Source organism: Mytilus galloprovincialis, chromosome 1 (assembly GCF_965363235.1).
Source record: "Mytilus galloprovincialis chromosome 1, xbMytGall1.hap1.1, whole genome shotgun sequence".
Classification (NCBI taxonomy): Eukaryota; Metazoa; Mollusca; class Bivalvia; order Mytilida; family Mytilidae; genus Mytilus; species Mytilus galloprovincialis.
This window is the reverse complement of record NC_134838.1, coordinates 75,578,725-75,593,362: the sequence shown is the minus strand read 5'-3', so window position 1 is coordinate 75,593,362 and position 14,638 is coordinate 75,578,725. Positions and strand designations below refer to the sequence as shown.

Sequence of the window (14,638 nt, the reverse complement as noted above, 5' to 3'; positions counted from 1 at the left end):
TCAGTGTTAAGTTTTTGTGTTTTGGTCTATTTTTTTTAAACTATAAGTAATAGGTCAACTATATTTGTTGTATGGAAGCATTGTTAGCTGTACATGTCTGCCTGGCATGGTTCATCTGACCTTGAACTCATTTTCATGGTTCATTGGTCTTTGTTTTGTTATCTTGGTTAATGTTAAGTTTATGTGACAGTCTTTAATAAAGCTTTATACTTAGGACTATCAACATAATATCAATGATAAGTAAAGAAGGCGAGACATTTCAGCGTGTGCACTCTTGTTACATTATTTGAAATAATTTAATGGAGGCTAACTCAAGTTCACTCCAGGACTGTAAGGTGGTACATAAGTAAAACTATATAATAGTCCACAGTCCACAGGGGTATGAACAAATATGTACCAAGGTAACAACAGCACATATCACATGAATTAAGAACTTTTTCACACTCTGGGCAATTTCGTTATGACTTATTTATAGACATCCTGTCTTTTGTTGAATGGCATATGCTGAAAATAGGAGTCCTTCATTGTGTCTTTGAACTTCTGTTTAATTGAATTGCAATGATTTTTATGCCCCACCTTCGATTGAGGGCATTATGTTTTCTGGTCTGTGTGATCCGTTCTTTTGTCCTTCCTTCATCAGTCCCTCTTCAGGTTAAAGTTTTTGGTCAACATAGTTTTTTTTATGAAGTTGAAGTCCAATGAACATGAAACTTAGTACACATGTTCCTTATGATATGATCTTTCTAATTTATATGCCAAAATTGTAGATTTGACCCCAATTCATGGTCCACTAAACATAGAAAATGGTATAGCAAGTAGCAGGTTAAAGTTTTTGGTCGAGGTAGTTTTTGATGAAGTTTAAGTCTAATCAACTTAAAACTTAGTACACATGTTCCTTATGATATAATCTTTCTAATTTAATTGCCAAATTAGATTTTCACCCCAATTTCACGGTCCACTGAACTTAGAAAATGATAGTGCGAGTGGGACATCCATGTACTATGGACACATTCTTGTTTTTTACTGTCTGTTACTGTCAGTATCCAATGACCTTTGTGGTATTTAAATACCTATTGCCTGACCAGTATAAAAAATTGTCAACACAATTTGTCCATTTAAATTGTACAATAGGTATTGTGAGAACTCATCAACAGGTGGTCATTTAACTACCCAATAAAAAATCTTCACAAAAGGTAAAATTTAAATGACTGATAGCTAGCTTGCTTTCCCTTGTGTATCATGACCAATGTCCTGAATAGACTATTCTATTTAGATATGGGACATTTTAAGCCATTTCTTTTTGTGTCTCTAAATAGTCAAGATGGAAATTTCAATCAGTGAATTTAGTTTATAAAAAAAGTACATATATGTTTGCTTCATGGTGTTTTTAATGTGGGATGTATTTTAAGTTTCTGATTCCTGATATGGAAAAAGTGTTTGTGAAATGGATTTGTTTGGATAGCCCATCTAATTGTGAATAATTCTACAAGATGAATTATGTGTGACTTGGTGTTCTCTAATGGGATATATTTTCATGTTATATAACGATTCCTGAAATGGAATAGCAGTGATGCTAAGTTTCATTTAATATTCAGGATCTACTTCAATTGGAATTACTGTTAAAAATTTATTTTCAATGTATCAAAAAAAGTACAAATGGCTTAGTGAATAGAAATTTCAGTGCTTTATTCTTCATTATGAAAGTGGGATTTACCAGCAATGATTCATTTGTGATTGTAAGCAAAATAAATAAATTTACAATAAATATCTTTATAAGAAAAAACAAACAGTGAATTAAATGTAAAATGTCCCATACCTAAATAGAATAGTCCATTCAGGACATGGACATGAGGAAAGCAAGCTAGCTATCATTCATTTAAATTAGCTCTGTCAAAAACAAACCAGGTAAATCTACAGGTAGTTAAGTGACCACCTGTTGATAATAGCTCTCACAATACCTATTGTACAATTTAAATGGACAAATTGTATCGACAAGTTTTTAAACTGTTCAGGCAATAGGTAATTCACTACCACAAAGGTTATTGGATAATCACAGTAAAATCATGCATCTTTGACTACAGGCTTAAATTAAAAAATTAAAATGTTTCATTCTTTTTTATTTAAAATGAATTTCACAACATTAAATCAACAATAACCTATCTGGTAAAATATAAATATTACATTCACTTCCATCAAAATTTCTTTTTATATTTAGTACATAATCTTTTGAACACATCCTTAATTTTTTTTGGAGACATTGTGATCTAATCTTCCACTCAGAAACATTTTGTAGTAAAATAGCACTTTCCTGTACATAAAATAAAATGGTGCTTTCTTCCATTTAATAAAATAGCACTTTTCAGCATACAATCTTATTTAAGTACAAAAATGGCTGCAGTGCAATTTAATATGCATGCACTATTCATTTTCTACTTAGTAGCAAAAAACCATGATAGAAAAAAACATGATTTATTTACACCATATGGTCATTTCTGTTTTTGGTGGGGTTAATTTCGACTAATCTTGAGCTGTCTGTGCAGTGTTTTGTTAAAATTTTAGTCCATTCTTCCCTTTTCTTTTGGTCATGGTATTGTGGCATACTTTGAATCAATGTTTTTTTTATTAATATATTCAGCAAGCTAAATATATATACTGTCCTCAAATTTAACAGGAGATCAAATATGAGTAATAAGTTCTTAAATAAATAGTTGATGGCATTCTATGGTTTTGGTATCATGAAATCAATTTAAACCAGACACTCCGCAGGGCGCAGCTTTATACGACCGCAGAGGTTGAACCCTGAACGCTTTGGGCAAGTATGGACACAACATTCAAGCTGGATTCAGCTCTGAATTTGGATTGTGATTAAATAGTTGACACAGCATAGGTTTCTGACACAGAATGAATGTGTTCTAATGAACTTAAACATTTTTTTTTTGCTTTTGGGCAATTCACTTTGCTGTTAAATATTAATCCTCTCAAAAAAAAAAATGTTTGAAGAAATTTTCTTTTTATTTCTAAAATCTGAAAAATTGAACACCCCCAATTTCTTTTTTCATCTCCCCTTTTCCCTATTCCAAAAATGATCTCAATTCAATTTCTAATGGAGTTTGCAACAATAATACTCATTTAAATACATCATAAAATATTAAAATATAAAATGTCATGGTTAAAATTAATTTTAATTAATGGTAACTTTTAAAACCAGATGCTCCGCAGGGCACAGCTTTATATGACCGCAGAGGTTGAACCCTGAACGGTTGGGGCAAGTATGGACACAACATTCAAGCTGGATACAGCTCTAAATTTGGATTGTGATTAAATAGTTGACACAGCATAGGTTTCTGACACAGAATGAATGTGGTCTAATGAACTTAAAATATTTTTTGCCTTTGAGCACTTCACTATGCTGAATATTAAACCTCTCAAAAAAATGTTTGAAGAAATTTTCTTTTTATTTATGTAATCTGAAATGAGAAAAATTTACCCCCCCCCCCCCCCCCCCCCCCATTTTTTTTCACATCCCCCTTTCCCTTTTTCCAAAACTGATCTCAATTCAAATTTCTAATGGAGTTTGCAACAATAACTACTCATTTAAATACATCATAAAATATTAAAATGTAACAAAAGGTGCTTGTTATCACTGAATGGTAAAGATTGTTTTAATTTATCAGTTGGTAGTAAAAGTGAATATACATTGTATATTGTATAAAACAATGATTTAAGTTGACTCAACTACTATTCTGGACAAAGAAAGATAATTCCAATCAATTGAAAATTTCTTGCTATTGCACAATATTGTGCAATTAGATATTTCTGGCTATTGTGCAATACTGTGCAATTGAAAATATTTGCTATTGCACAATACTGTGCAATTGAAGATTTCTTGCTATTGTGCAATACTGAGCAATTGAAAATTTCTTGCTATTGCACAATACTGTGCAATTGAAGATTTCTTGCTATTGCTGAATACTGTGCAATTGAAAATTTCTTGCTATTGCACAATACTTAATATAATAATTTTGGATCCTGATTTGAACCAACTTGAAAACTGGGCCCATAAACAAAAATCTAAGTACATGTTTAGATTCAGCATATCAAAAAAGCCCAAGAATTCAATTTTTGTTAAAATCAAATTTAGTTTAATTTTGACCCTTTGGACTTTAATGTAGACCAATTTGAAAACGGGACCAAAAATTAAGAATCTACATACACAGTTAGATTTGGCATATCAAAGAACCCCAATTATTCAATGTTTGATGAAATCAAACAAAGTTCAATTTTGGACCCTTTGGGCCCTTATTCCTAAACTGTTGGGACCAAAACTCCCAAAATCAAACCCAACCTTCCTTTTATGGTCATAAACCTTGTGTTTAAATTTCATAGATTTCTATTTACTTATACTTAAGTTATGGTGCGAAAACCAAGAATAATGTTTATTTGGGCCCCTTTTTGGCCCCTAATTCCTAAACTGTTGGGACATCAACTCCCAAAATCAATCCCAACCTTCCTTTTGTGGTCATAAACCTTGTGTTTAAATTTCACTGATTTCTATTTACTTATACTAAAGTTATTGTGCAAAAACCAAGAATAATGCTTATTTGGGCCCTTTTTTGGCCCCTAATTCCTAAACTGTTGGAACCAAAACTCCCAAAATCAATCCCAACCTTCCTTTTGTGGTCATAAACCTTGTGTCAAAATTTCATAGATTTCTATTCACTTAAACTAAAGTTATAGTGCGAAAACCAAGAAAATGCTTATTTGGGCCCTTTTTGGCCCCTAATTCCTAAAATGTTGGGACCAAAACTCCCAAAATCAATCCCAACCTTCCTTTTGTGGTCATAAACCTTGTGTCAAAATTTCATCGATTTCTATTCACTTTTAAAGTTAGAGTGCGAAAACTAAAAGTATTCGGACGACGACGACGACGCCATAGTGATAGCAATATACGACGAAAAATTAAAATTTTTGCGGTCGTATAAAAATAAATGGGAAATGTGTCCAAAGGGACACAGATGATGCCCCTACTAGCTTATAACGTTTACAAGTGACATAACTCAAGAACTATAAAAGTGAAGCTGCCAAAAATTGAACTTGAACTGAGTTTAGAGGTACTAAGAATTATATAAACATTTCATTAAATTTAGTTGAGACAAACTTAAGTTAAGAGAACAGAAACAAAAAAAAATCTTCAATTTTTCCACTTGTAAAGACGCATAACCCTAGAATGGTAATCAAAGTGCTTGTAATCACTGAATGGCAAAGATTTTTTTAATTTATCAGTTGGTAGTAAAAGTGAATATTGCATTGTATATTGTATATAAAGAATTGATTTAAGTTGATTCAACTACTATTCTGGACAAAGAAAGATAACTCCAATTTTCAAAGAATAATAATCATGGCTAAAAATAAACAAAAAAGCTTCATCAGCAACATTTTATATTGGCAAATTTCCAATGAAGTTCATTAAACTAAAGTTATTGGCAAATTTCCAATATACATAATTAAAAAGCAGTTTAGGTGAGATATTCTAAGGAGTTTCAATTACCAACCTTACACTGCTTTCAAATTATGTTTTGTACTTAAGTAATTGTCCATTAACCTGGAAACCCTTTTCCCCCCTTTTTTGCACCTTATTCCTTAACGGTTTGAGCCATAACTCCCAAAGACAATTCTTACCATCCCTTTGTGGTAATACAATATCCAAAATCTAAATAAATGGTTTGAATCAGCATATCAAAGAACCCCAAGAATTCAATTTTTGATGAAATCAAATAAAGTTCAATTTTGGACCCTTTAGACCTCACTATGGACCAATTTGATAATCGGGCCCAAATATCATAAATCTAAATACATGGTTAAATTCAGCATATCGAAGAACCCCATATATTCGATTTTTGTTGAAATCAAACAAAGTTTAATTTTGGACCCCAATTTTGACCAACTTGAAAACTGGGCCCATAATAAAACAAGAGTGCACACGCTGAAATGTCTAGCCTTCTAAACTAATCATTGATATTATGTTGATAGTCCTAAGTATAAAGCTAAGCTTTATTACAACTGTCACATAACCTTAACATTAAACAAGATAACTAAAAAAAGACCAACGAACTTTGAAAATGAGGTCAAGGTCAGATGAACCATGCCAGGCAGACATGTACAGCTAACAATGCTTTTATACAACATATTATATAGTTGACCCATTACTTATAGTTTAAGAAAAATAGACCAAAACGCAAAAACTTAACACTGTGCAATGAACCGTGAAAATGAGGTCACGGTCAAATAAAACCTGCCCGACTGACATGAAGATCATAAAATATTTCCATACACCAAATATAGTTGACCTATGGCATATAGTATTAGATAAAAAGACCAAAACTCAAAAACTTAACTTTGACCACTGAACCATGAAAATGAGGTCAAGGTCACATGACATCTGCCCGCTAGACATGTACACCTTACAATCATTCCATACAACAAATATAGTAGACCAATTGCATATAGTATGAGAAAAACAGACCAAAACACAAAAATTCAACTATAACCACTGAACCACGAAAATGAGGTCAAGGTCAGATGACACCTGCCAAGTGGACATGTACACCTTACAGTCCTTCCATACACCGAATATACTAACCCTATTGCTTATAGTATCTGAGATATGGACTTGACCACCAAAACTTAACTTTGTTCACTGATCCATGGAATGAGGTCGAGGTCAAGTGAAAACTGTCTGACAGACAGGAGGACCTTGCAAGGTACGCACATATCAAATATAGTTATCCTATTACTTATAATAAGAGAGAATTCAGTATTACAAAAAATTTGAACTTTTTTTTCAAGTGTACACTGAACCATAAAAATGAGGTCAAGGACATTGGACATGTGACTGACGGAAACTTCGTAACATGAAGCATCTATATACAAAGTATAACGCATCCAGGTCTTCCACCTAAAAATCCATCTAGAATATAAAGCTTTTCAGAAGTGAGCTAACGCCGCCGCCGCCGTAGCCGCCACCGCCGCCAGATCCCTATCCCTATGACAGCTTTCTGCAACAAAAGTTGCAGGCTCGACAAAAACTAAGTACATGTTAAGATTCAGCATATCAAAGAACCCCAAGAATTCAATTTTTGATAAAATCAAACAAGTTTAATTTTGAACCCTTTGGACCTTAATGTAGACCAATTTGAAAACGGGACCAAAAATAAAGAATCTAAATACACGGTTAGATTCAGCTTATCCAAGAACCCCCTTAGTTCAATTTTTGATGAAATCAAACAAAAAAAAAGTTTAATTTTGGCCCCTTTTGGCCCCTAATTCCTAAACTGTCAACCTTCCTTTTGTGGTCATAAACCTTGTGTTTAATTTTCATAGATTTCTATTTACTTATGCTACAGTTATTGTGCGAAAAACAAAAAAAAATGCTTATTTGGGCTCTTTTTAAGCCCCTAATTCCTAAACTGTTGGTACCAAAACTTCCAAAATCAATCCCAACCTTCCTTTTGTGGTCATAAACCTTGTGTTAAAATTTCATAGATTTCTGTTTACTTACACTAGAGTTATTGTGCGAAAACCAAGAAAAATGCATATTGGACACTTTTTTGGCCCCTAATTTTTAAACTGTTGGGACCAAAACTTCCAAAATCAATCCCAACCTTCCTTTTATTGTCATAAACCTTGAGTTAAAATTTCATAGATTTCTATTAACTTATATTAAAGCTATAGTGCGAAAACCAAATGTCTTCGGACGACGACAACGCCAACATCATACCAATATACGACCGCAAAAATTTTGTGGTCGTATAAAAATCATAACATTTCCAATAGAAAAGCCTGAAATGCCCTATAAGTCAGGCCTTATTAAATGCACTTACGCCAATACAACAATAACAACATGCAATTGTTGAGAAAGACTATAAATCATTGTGAATTAGGGAAATGCTGTATACACATAATGCTTTCAAAATAACAAATGCAAATTGTTTTGTGACAACTATCCTTTTACAATTAAACAAAAAAACAACCAAAAATTATATGAATTTACATTTTTATGGCTATTTTAAATGACAATCACAGTATATCCAACTCATATAAAACATTTCATGTAACTTTAAATGAAGAGATATCAAAATAAAATTAATCGTAGCAACATCTCTGACATGCTTGAATCAAAGCAAAACCAAAAACTAAAGTTTGCAAGGCCTAATTTTTCACACCCTGTGTGTACTTACAAAATGCCTTTAATCACAGTTGGTGTAAAAGTAGAAGAGCAAAATCTGCTTGTTGACTTTTAAAGTCTTTAATGTCAACTGTCTATATATTTTGTGGTTACACACAGTTATTTATTATTTACCAAATTTGCACCATTCTCAAAAGAACAAAATCATATATTTGTTTTCCAAGAAAAAATACTTGTAAACAAACAAAACAAAACAAATATCTTACCAACAAAACAAAGGATAACATAATAAATATAATTAACAAACTCCTTGTTTTGTATATACCTTATCAGATAACATACAGTAGCAATTAAAATCAATTTGATTCAATGTTGCATGAATTATGATTGACAAAAATTTTACAGTAAGTATTATGCTTAAAAATAAATAATTATGAAAAAGAGAGTGAAATAAACTAAAATAGACATTTAAATTTAATGCATTGTGTAGTTCTTATAATTCATTGCTGCTTTTGTTACTCCTTTCTTTTAACATGTAGTAAGTGTATTGAGAAAAGTGACTATATAAGAAAGTTGAACTATGAATGAAAGATTAGAATGCATATATAGGTATAACTGCAGTGGTACAAGAAGATAGTAATATGACATGACACATTTTTGCTAGGTTTTCTATGTGCATTTTTCTTCTCCCTAAATTTGATCTTCCTCAAAGATCAAAGCTGCCAAAGAGATATTTTCACAATTTTAGTCACAAAATTTGTGAAAACACTTCCTGCTAGAAAATCGTCCACTTAACATTATTCTTTTAAAAACAAACTTCAAATAACAAAAATTAGAGTTGTAAGTTTCCAAACCCGTGCAACACTTTTAGAATAGATACAAGGAATCTTGGCATGAAACAGATCAATAAATTGGTTTTAATTTACTTAAGATTCAACACCTAAGATAGAACAATTTTGTTACTCCCTCTAGTACATTTACAAGTTATAAAATAGATTGAGATACTTTTAAACAGTTACTTGTTTAACAAAAATTATAGATTCTGTTATGAAAGGCTGAACTGTTATTTATTTGTTAGAAATGCAAATTTAACAACACAAAAAATAAACAAACAAGTAGATATTATAAAATCTGAACAGTAATATTTATACATCTTATTATATGTAGTAAGACCTGGAATGCTATGTAAAAAATCAGAACTGTCAAGTAAAGCAATGTACAGAAACTCAAAACTATACAATTTGATGAAATTTTAGTATGATATGTATATCTAGCTGTAAACAAAAGGATGAAAAATGTTAATAACAGTGATTAAAATAAAGCTGCACAGTGTTGAATAAAACCAGATGACTAGTGGTAAAATATCATTAATAAATTACCATACCTTTCCAAACCAATTGGACATAAATAAAATGAACTATACAGAGGGCCAAGGCTTATTGTTAAAGACCATATTTTGACCTATAATGGTTTACTTTTTCAAATTGCGACTTGGATGGAAAGTTGTCTCATTGGCACTCATACCACATCTTCTTAAATCTATATACCAAAGTAACTGAAATGTTGTGAAATTTAGTTAAGCATTAAACTTAAAGTTTAAGGGGATGAAGTATCATAAATACATGATTATAAGACTTTGAAAAGAGTTTGAAACTTAAACACCAGTTACTGTAGTAAAAAACATTAACAAATCACTTACCATGAAATGTAGGCCAAAGTGATCAAAATAGAATTGAACATCATTCTTCTGTAGCAGAAGATTATAGTGGTTGAAGATAAATGAAATATTATCATATATTTCTTAGAAATTGACATAAATGTGAACTTAACCAAAGTTACTTAAGCATTGTATGTAGGTTGTAGTGACCCAATAGTTGCTATCATGTTGCAAAATAAAAAAAACCTTCAGTAGGTTTGCTGTCCACCTATTTTGGCAATGAAAGGTAAAATGAAGCACCAAATAGCTTATATATAAATAAATACAAATTCAATGGTAAAATGACATAGAATGGCAAGTGTAGCTTTAACATAAAGCTGTACTCTATTTAAACTGAACACTTGGATTATACAGGTAATGCACATTCACTATGTCATCACTAAGTGGTTCAGATTAGACAGGTTTCCAACTTATTTCAAAGTTCTGTTCAGGTTCCACAATATGATTATTCGACTATAAATTCTATAAAATTATTTATATCACAGAATTTAATTTTTCTAGTACATGGTAGTTTAATATAGTATTCTAAATTTTCTTTTGATACGATTTCTCTAAGTGTATTTCTCTTTACAATATATGATTTTCCAGTATCCATCTCCACTCTAAAATAGGCATGTAATGTCCAGTATGAATCATAATGAGTAAACATATCAATTTTTGTGAAATGAATCATAATAAGTAAACATATATAGTTTTGTGAAATGAATCACTAGAGCACTAAACTGCTTTAAAACAGCTGTATCAAACAGATATAGCACTAGAATATTTCTGTAAAGAAGTGATATCTACTGTACAGAAACAACATGTGCTCTGAATGATGATCTTGACATGACTGGTGATATGAGATCTAATGACCTTGACACATTCATCACGACACTGCAGTATTATGAATCTGTGGTGGTTGTAACTTTTTAAGTTCTTGTTTTAAATTCTGAAACATCCTGGTTAGTCGACGATTGTCATGTTTGTCAACCCAACTTTGAACTTCCTGAAACGGGAAAATAATACTAATATTTATTTATATTATTAAAATCATTTATCTGATCACACTAATATTAAATGGTTTAATCTTTAAAGCTAGTTGCCCATGATTAATACAAGGAAAAAAATAATGTTTTTCTTTCTAAAGGAATTTTATATATAATGTCCATATTATTTTTACAGTATTCATGTCCAAAATTCACAATTTCCAGCCAAACTATTGTCTTCTGGACATTTTTATAAAGTATGGAGTATCAATTTTGTCTTTTTTTTGGGGGGAGGGGGAGGGGTAACCTTTGAAAAATAAATACTCTATTGTAATTACAGTAATCTCATATACACTGTTGCTATATACACATTATACAAATATTGACATATCTTATGTTGCTTTCTAAACCCTTATAACATTTTGTTCTCTTTATGTATGTAGTTAAATTTCTGCTAATATTATACCTTTATCATTTTATCTTTCTTCATATAAAAATGGGCTTTGATCACTTCTGAAAACTCTGGTGGTGGGTTCTGTAAATTTCCTATCATTGCATATTTTATATTGTTGTAGCAAACATCTGAAAAAACGAAAATAAAATATAATAGCAATTAACCTCAAGTATGAGTTAACAGTTACTGAAGGCATAGTGCTTTGTATACAAGAGAGCACATGCTGGGATTTAACTTGTCAATACAAATCTTAAATGTATTCTTTATAACTAAATCTCTTTCATCTTATCTATGATTATAAAGTGTATTCAAACATAATATATGCATTCCTTTTAAAGGTAAAGTAAACCAGATGCTCTGCAGGGCACAGCTTTATACGACCACAGAGGTTGAACCCTGAACGGTTGGGGCAGGTATGGACACAACATTCAAGCTGGATTCAGCTCTAAATTTGGATTGTGATTAAATAGTTGACACAGCATAGGTTTCTGACACATAATGAATGTGGTCTAATGAACTTAAAATTTTGTTTGCCTTTGAACAATTCACTATGCTGTTGAATATTAATCCTCTCAAAAAAATGTTTGAAGAAATTTTCTTTTTATTTATGAAATCTGAAATGAAAAAAATTGACCCCCCCCCCCCCAATTTTTTTTTCACATCCCCCTTTCCCTTATTCCAAAACTGATCTCAATTCAAATTTCTAATCGAGTTTGCAACAATAACTACTCATTTAAATACATATTAAAATGTAAAAAAAGTGCTTGTTATCACTAAATGGTAAAGATTGTTTTAATTTATCAGTTGGTAGTAAAAGTGAATATACATTGTATATTGTATAAAGCAATGATTTAAGTTGATTCAACTACTATTCTGGACAAAGAAAGATAACTCCAATTGAAAATATGAAAATTTCTTGCTATTGCACAATTAGATATTTCTTGCTATTGCGCAATACTGTGCAATTGAAAACATTTGCTATTGCACAATACTGTGCAATTGAAGATTTCTTGCAATTGCGCAATACTGTGCAATTGAAAATTTCTTGCTATTGCACAATACTGTGCAATTGAAGATTTTTTGCTATTGTTGAATACTGTCCAATTGAAAATTTCTTGCTATTGCACAATACTTAATATAATAATTTTGGATCCTGATTTGGACCAAATTTAAAACTAGGCCCATAATCAAAAATCTAAGTACATGTTTAGATTCAGCATATCAAAGAAGCCCAAGAATTCAATTTTTGTTAAAATCAAACTTAGTTTAATTTTGGACCCTTTGGACTTTAATGTAGACCAATTTGAAAACGGGACCAAAAATTAAGAATCTACATACACAGTTAGATTTGGCATATCAAAGAACCCCAATTATTCAATTTTTGATGAAATCAAACAAAGTTTAATTTTGGACCCCGATTTGGACCAACTTGAAAACTGGGCCAATAATCAAAAATCTAAGTACATTTTTAGATTCAGCATATCAAAGAACCCAAGGATTCAATTTTTGTTAATTTTGGACCCTTTGGACCTTAAAGTAGACCAATTTTAAAACGGGACCAAAAATTAAGAATCTACATACACAGTTAGATTGGGCATATCAAGGAACCCCAATTATTCAATTTTTGATGAAATCAAACAAAGTTTAATTTTGGACCCTTTGGGCCCCTTATTCCTAAACTGTTGGGACCAAAACTTCCAAAATCAATCCCAACCTTCCTTTTATAGTCATAAACCTTGTGTTTAAATTTCATAGATTTCTATTTACTTATACTAAAGTTATTGTGCGAAAACCAAGAATAATGCTTATTTGGGCCCTTTTTTGGCCCCTAATTCCTAAACTGTTGAAACCAAAACTCCCAAAATCAATCCCAACCTTCCTTTTGTGGTCATAAACCTTGTGTCAAAATTTCATAGATTTCTATTTACTTAAACTAAAGTTATAGTGCGAAAACCAAGAAAATGCTTATTTGGGCCCTTTTTGGCCCCTAATTCCTAAAAAGTTGGGACCAAAACTCCCAAAATCAATCCCAACCTTTCTTTTGTGGTCATAAACCTTGTGTTAAAATTTCATAGATTTCTATTCACATTTACTAAAGTTAGAGTGCGAAAACTAAAAGTATTTTCAATTTTTGCGGTCGTATAAAAACTACAAACCTTCATTATATTCATCGCTGTGTTTCTGTCCAGCATCTGTGCCTATTTCTTGTTCAAAACCTGGTTCATTAAAGTAAGGATCAGGAACTAATATCAAGGACTGTATTGAAACCAGAATCTACAACGCAAATACAAAGTTTTTGCAAAGCCTGTTGAAATAATAAACACAATTTCTCTGCCCTCTTGTCATTTTTTGGGCAAAAACTGCCTCATAAATCCTTGTTACATGTCCAAGAAATAATCATCTCTAATGCAAAAATCATTTAAATATATTTTCTATGATATGTCAAAGGAGTTTCCTCCCTGCTTCATCTTTAAATTTGATAATTGGTCTAAGGAATTAAAAAACTATATTTGGTATAGCCTTCGTACATATATCTATATCTTTTAGTTTAAGTATAAGTATTTTACTTTTTGGAATTAAGGAAACCACCATGTAGATGTCAGATTAAATTAAATTAAAATGTATACTTTACCTGTAGAACAGTAGAGGTTTTTTCATTCCACTGTTCCCCCTTCTGTCCCTCCCAGGTTCCAAGTAATGAAAGACAAACTTTTCCACATCTGTAATATAAGAAATCAAAAATAAATGTTTAAAATTCATTGACGAAACTTGACTTGAACAAACGCTAACTGATTTAAAGAGTTATCTCCCTGAACCAGGGTCTACCCCCTTAAATGAACAATTTTTTACTGTAAAACATGTGTTTATGACTTCTATCTACTATGTAACAATCCAATAATGTTTTATTTATTTACCTAATCCTAACATTTCAAATCTCAACTCTGGCAGTTACAATAACAAGATGGCACCAGGAATATAATTTACAGAGAAAGCCAATTTCAAATGTTCTTTCTTCTATCAAAACTTATCAAATCAAACTATGATCAGATGTGGATGTTCATCTGAAGTTGCACATATATCTAAAGTATATTTTCTCAGTATCCATGCACATAGAAAATCTATGAAGTTGAAAAATTTACTTCTACTTACGCATACAAATTTGGGTTAAATCTGACTTTTCCACTTCCTGTTGTGTGAAGGTTAACTTGTGGTGGGCATCGTGGGTAGGCAGGAGGGAAATATATGTCAAACAGGAAACATCCACCAGAATAAGGGGTTCCTTCTGGCCTGAAAATTAGTGTATTGATTTTTAG

At 31.4% G+C, this 14,638-nt stretch overlaps 1 protein-coding gene across 1 annotated transcript in view; it reads right to left on the bottom strand.

The window, feature by feature from the left end:
* Window positions 1-8,036: 8,036 nt before the first annotated feature.
* The window catches only part of LOC143083787 (dual E2 ubiquitin-conjugating enzyme/E3 ubiquitin-protein ligase BIRC6-like), a 34,774-nt gene continuing 28,172 nt past the window's right edge, over window positions 8,037-14,638 (bottom strand). Inside the window, exons 29-33 of the mRNA XM_076260139.1 lie at window positions 14,475-14,612; window positions 13,957-14,044; window positions 13,481-13,598; window positions 11,337-11,452; window positions 8,037-10,890 (exon numbers count right to left, since the gene is read on the bottom strand). Coding sequence (XP_076116254.1) covers window positions 10,771-10,890; window positions 11,337-11,452; window positions 13,481-13,598; window positions 13,957-14,044; window positions 14,475-14,612 — 580 coding nt within the window. The 3' untranslated portion in view covers window positions 8,037-10,770. The remainder of the gene's footprint in view (window positions 10,891-11,336; window positions 11,453-13,480; window positions 13,599-13,956; window positions 14,045-14,474; window positions 14,613-14,638) is intronic.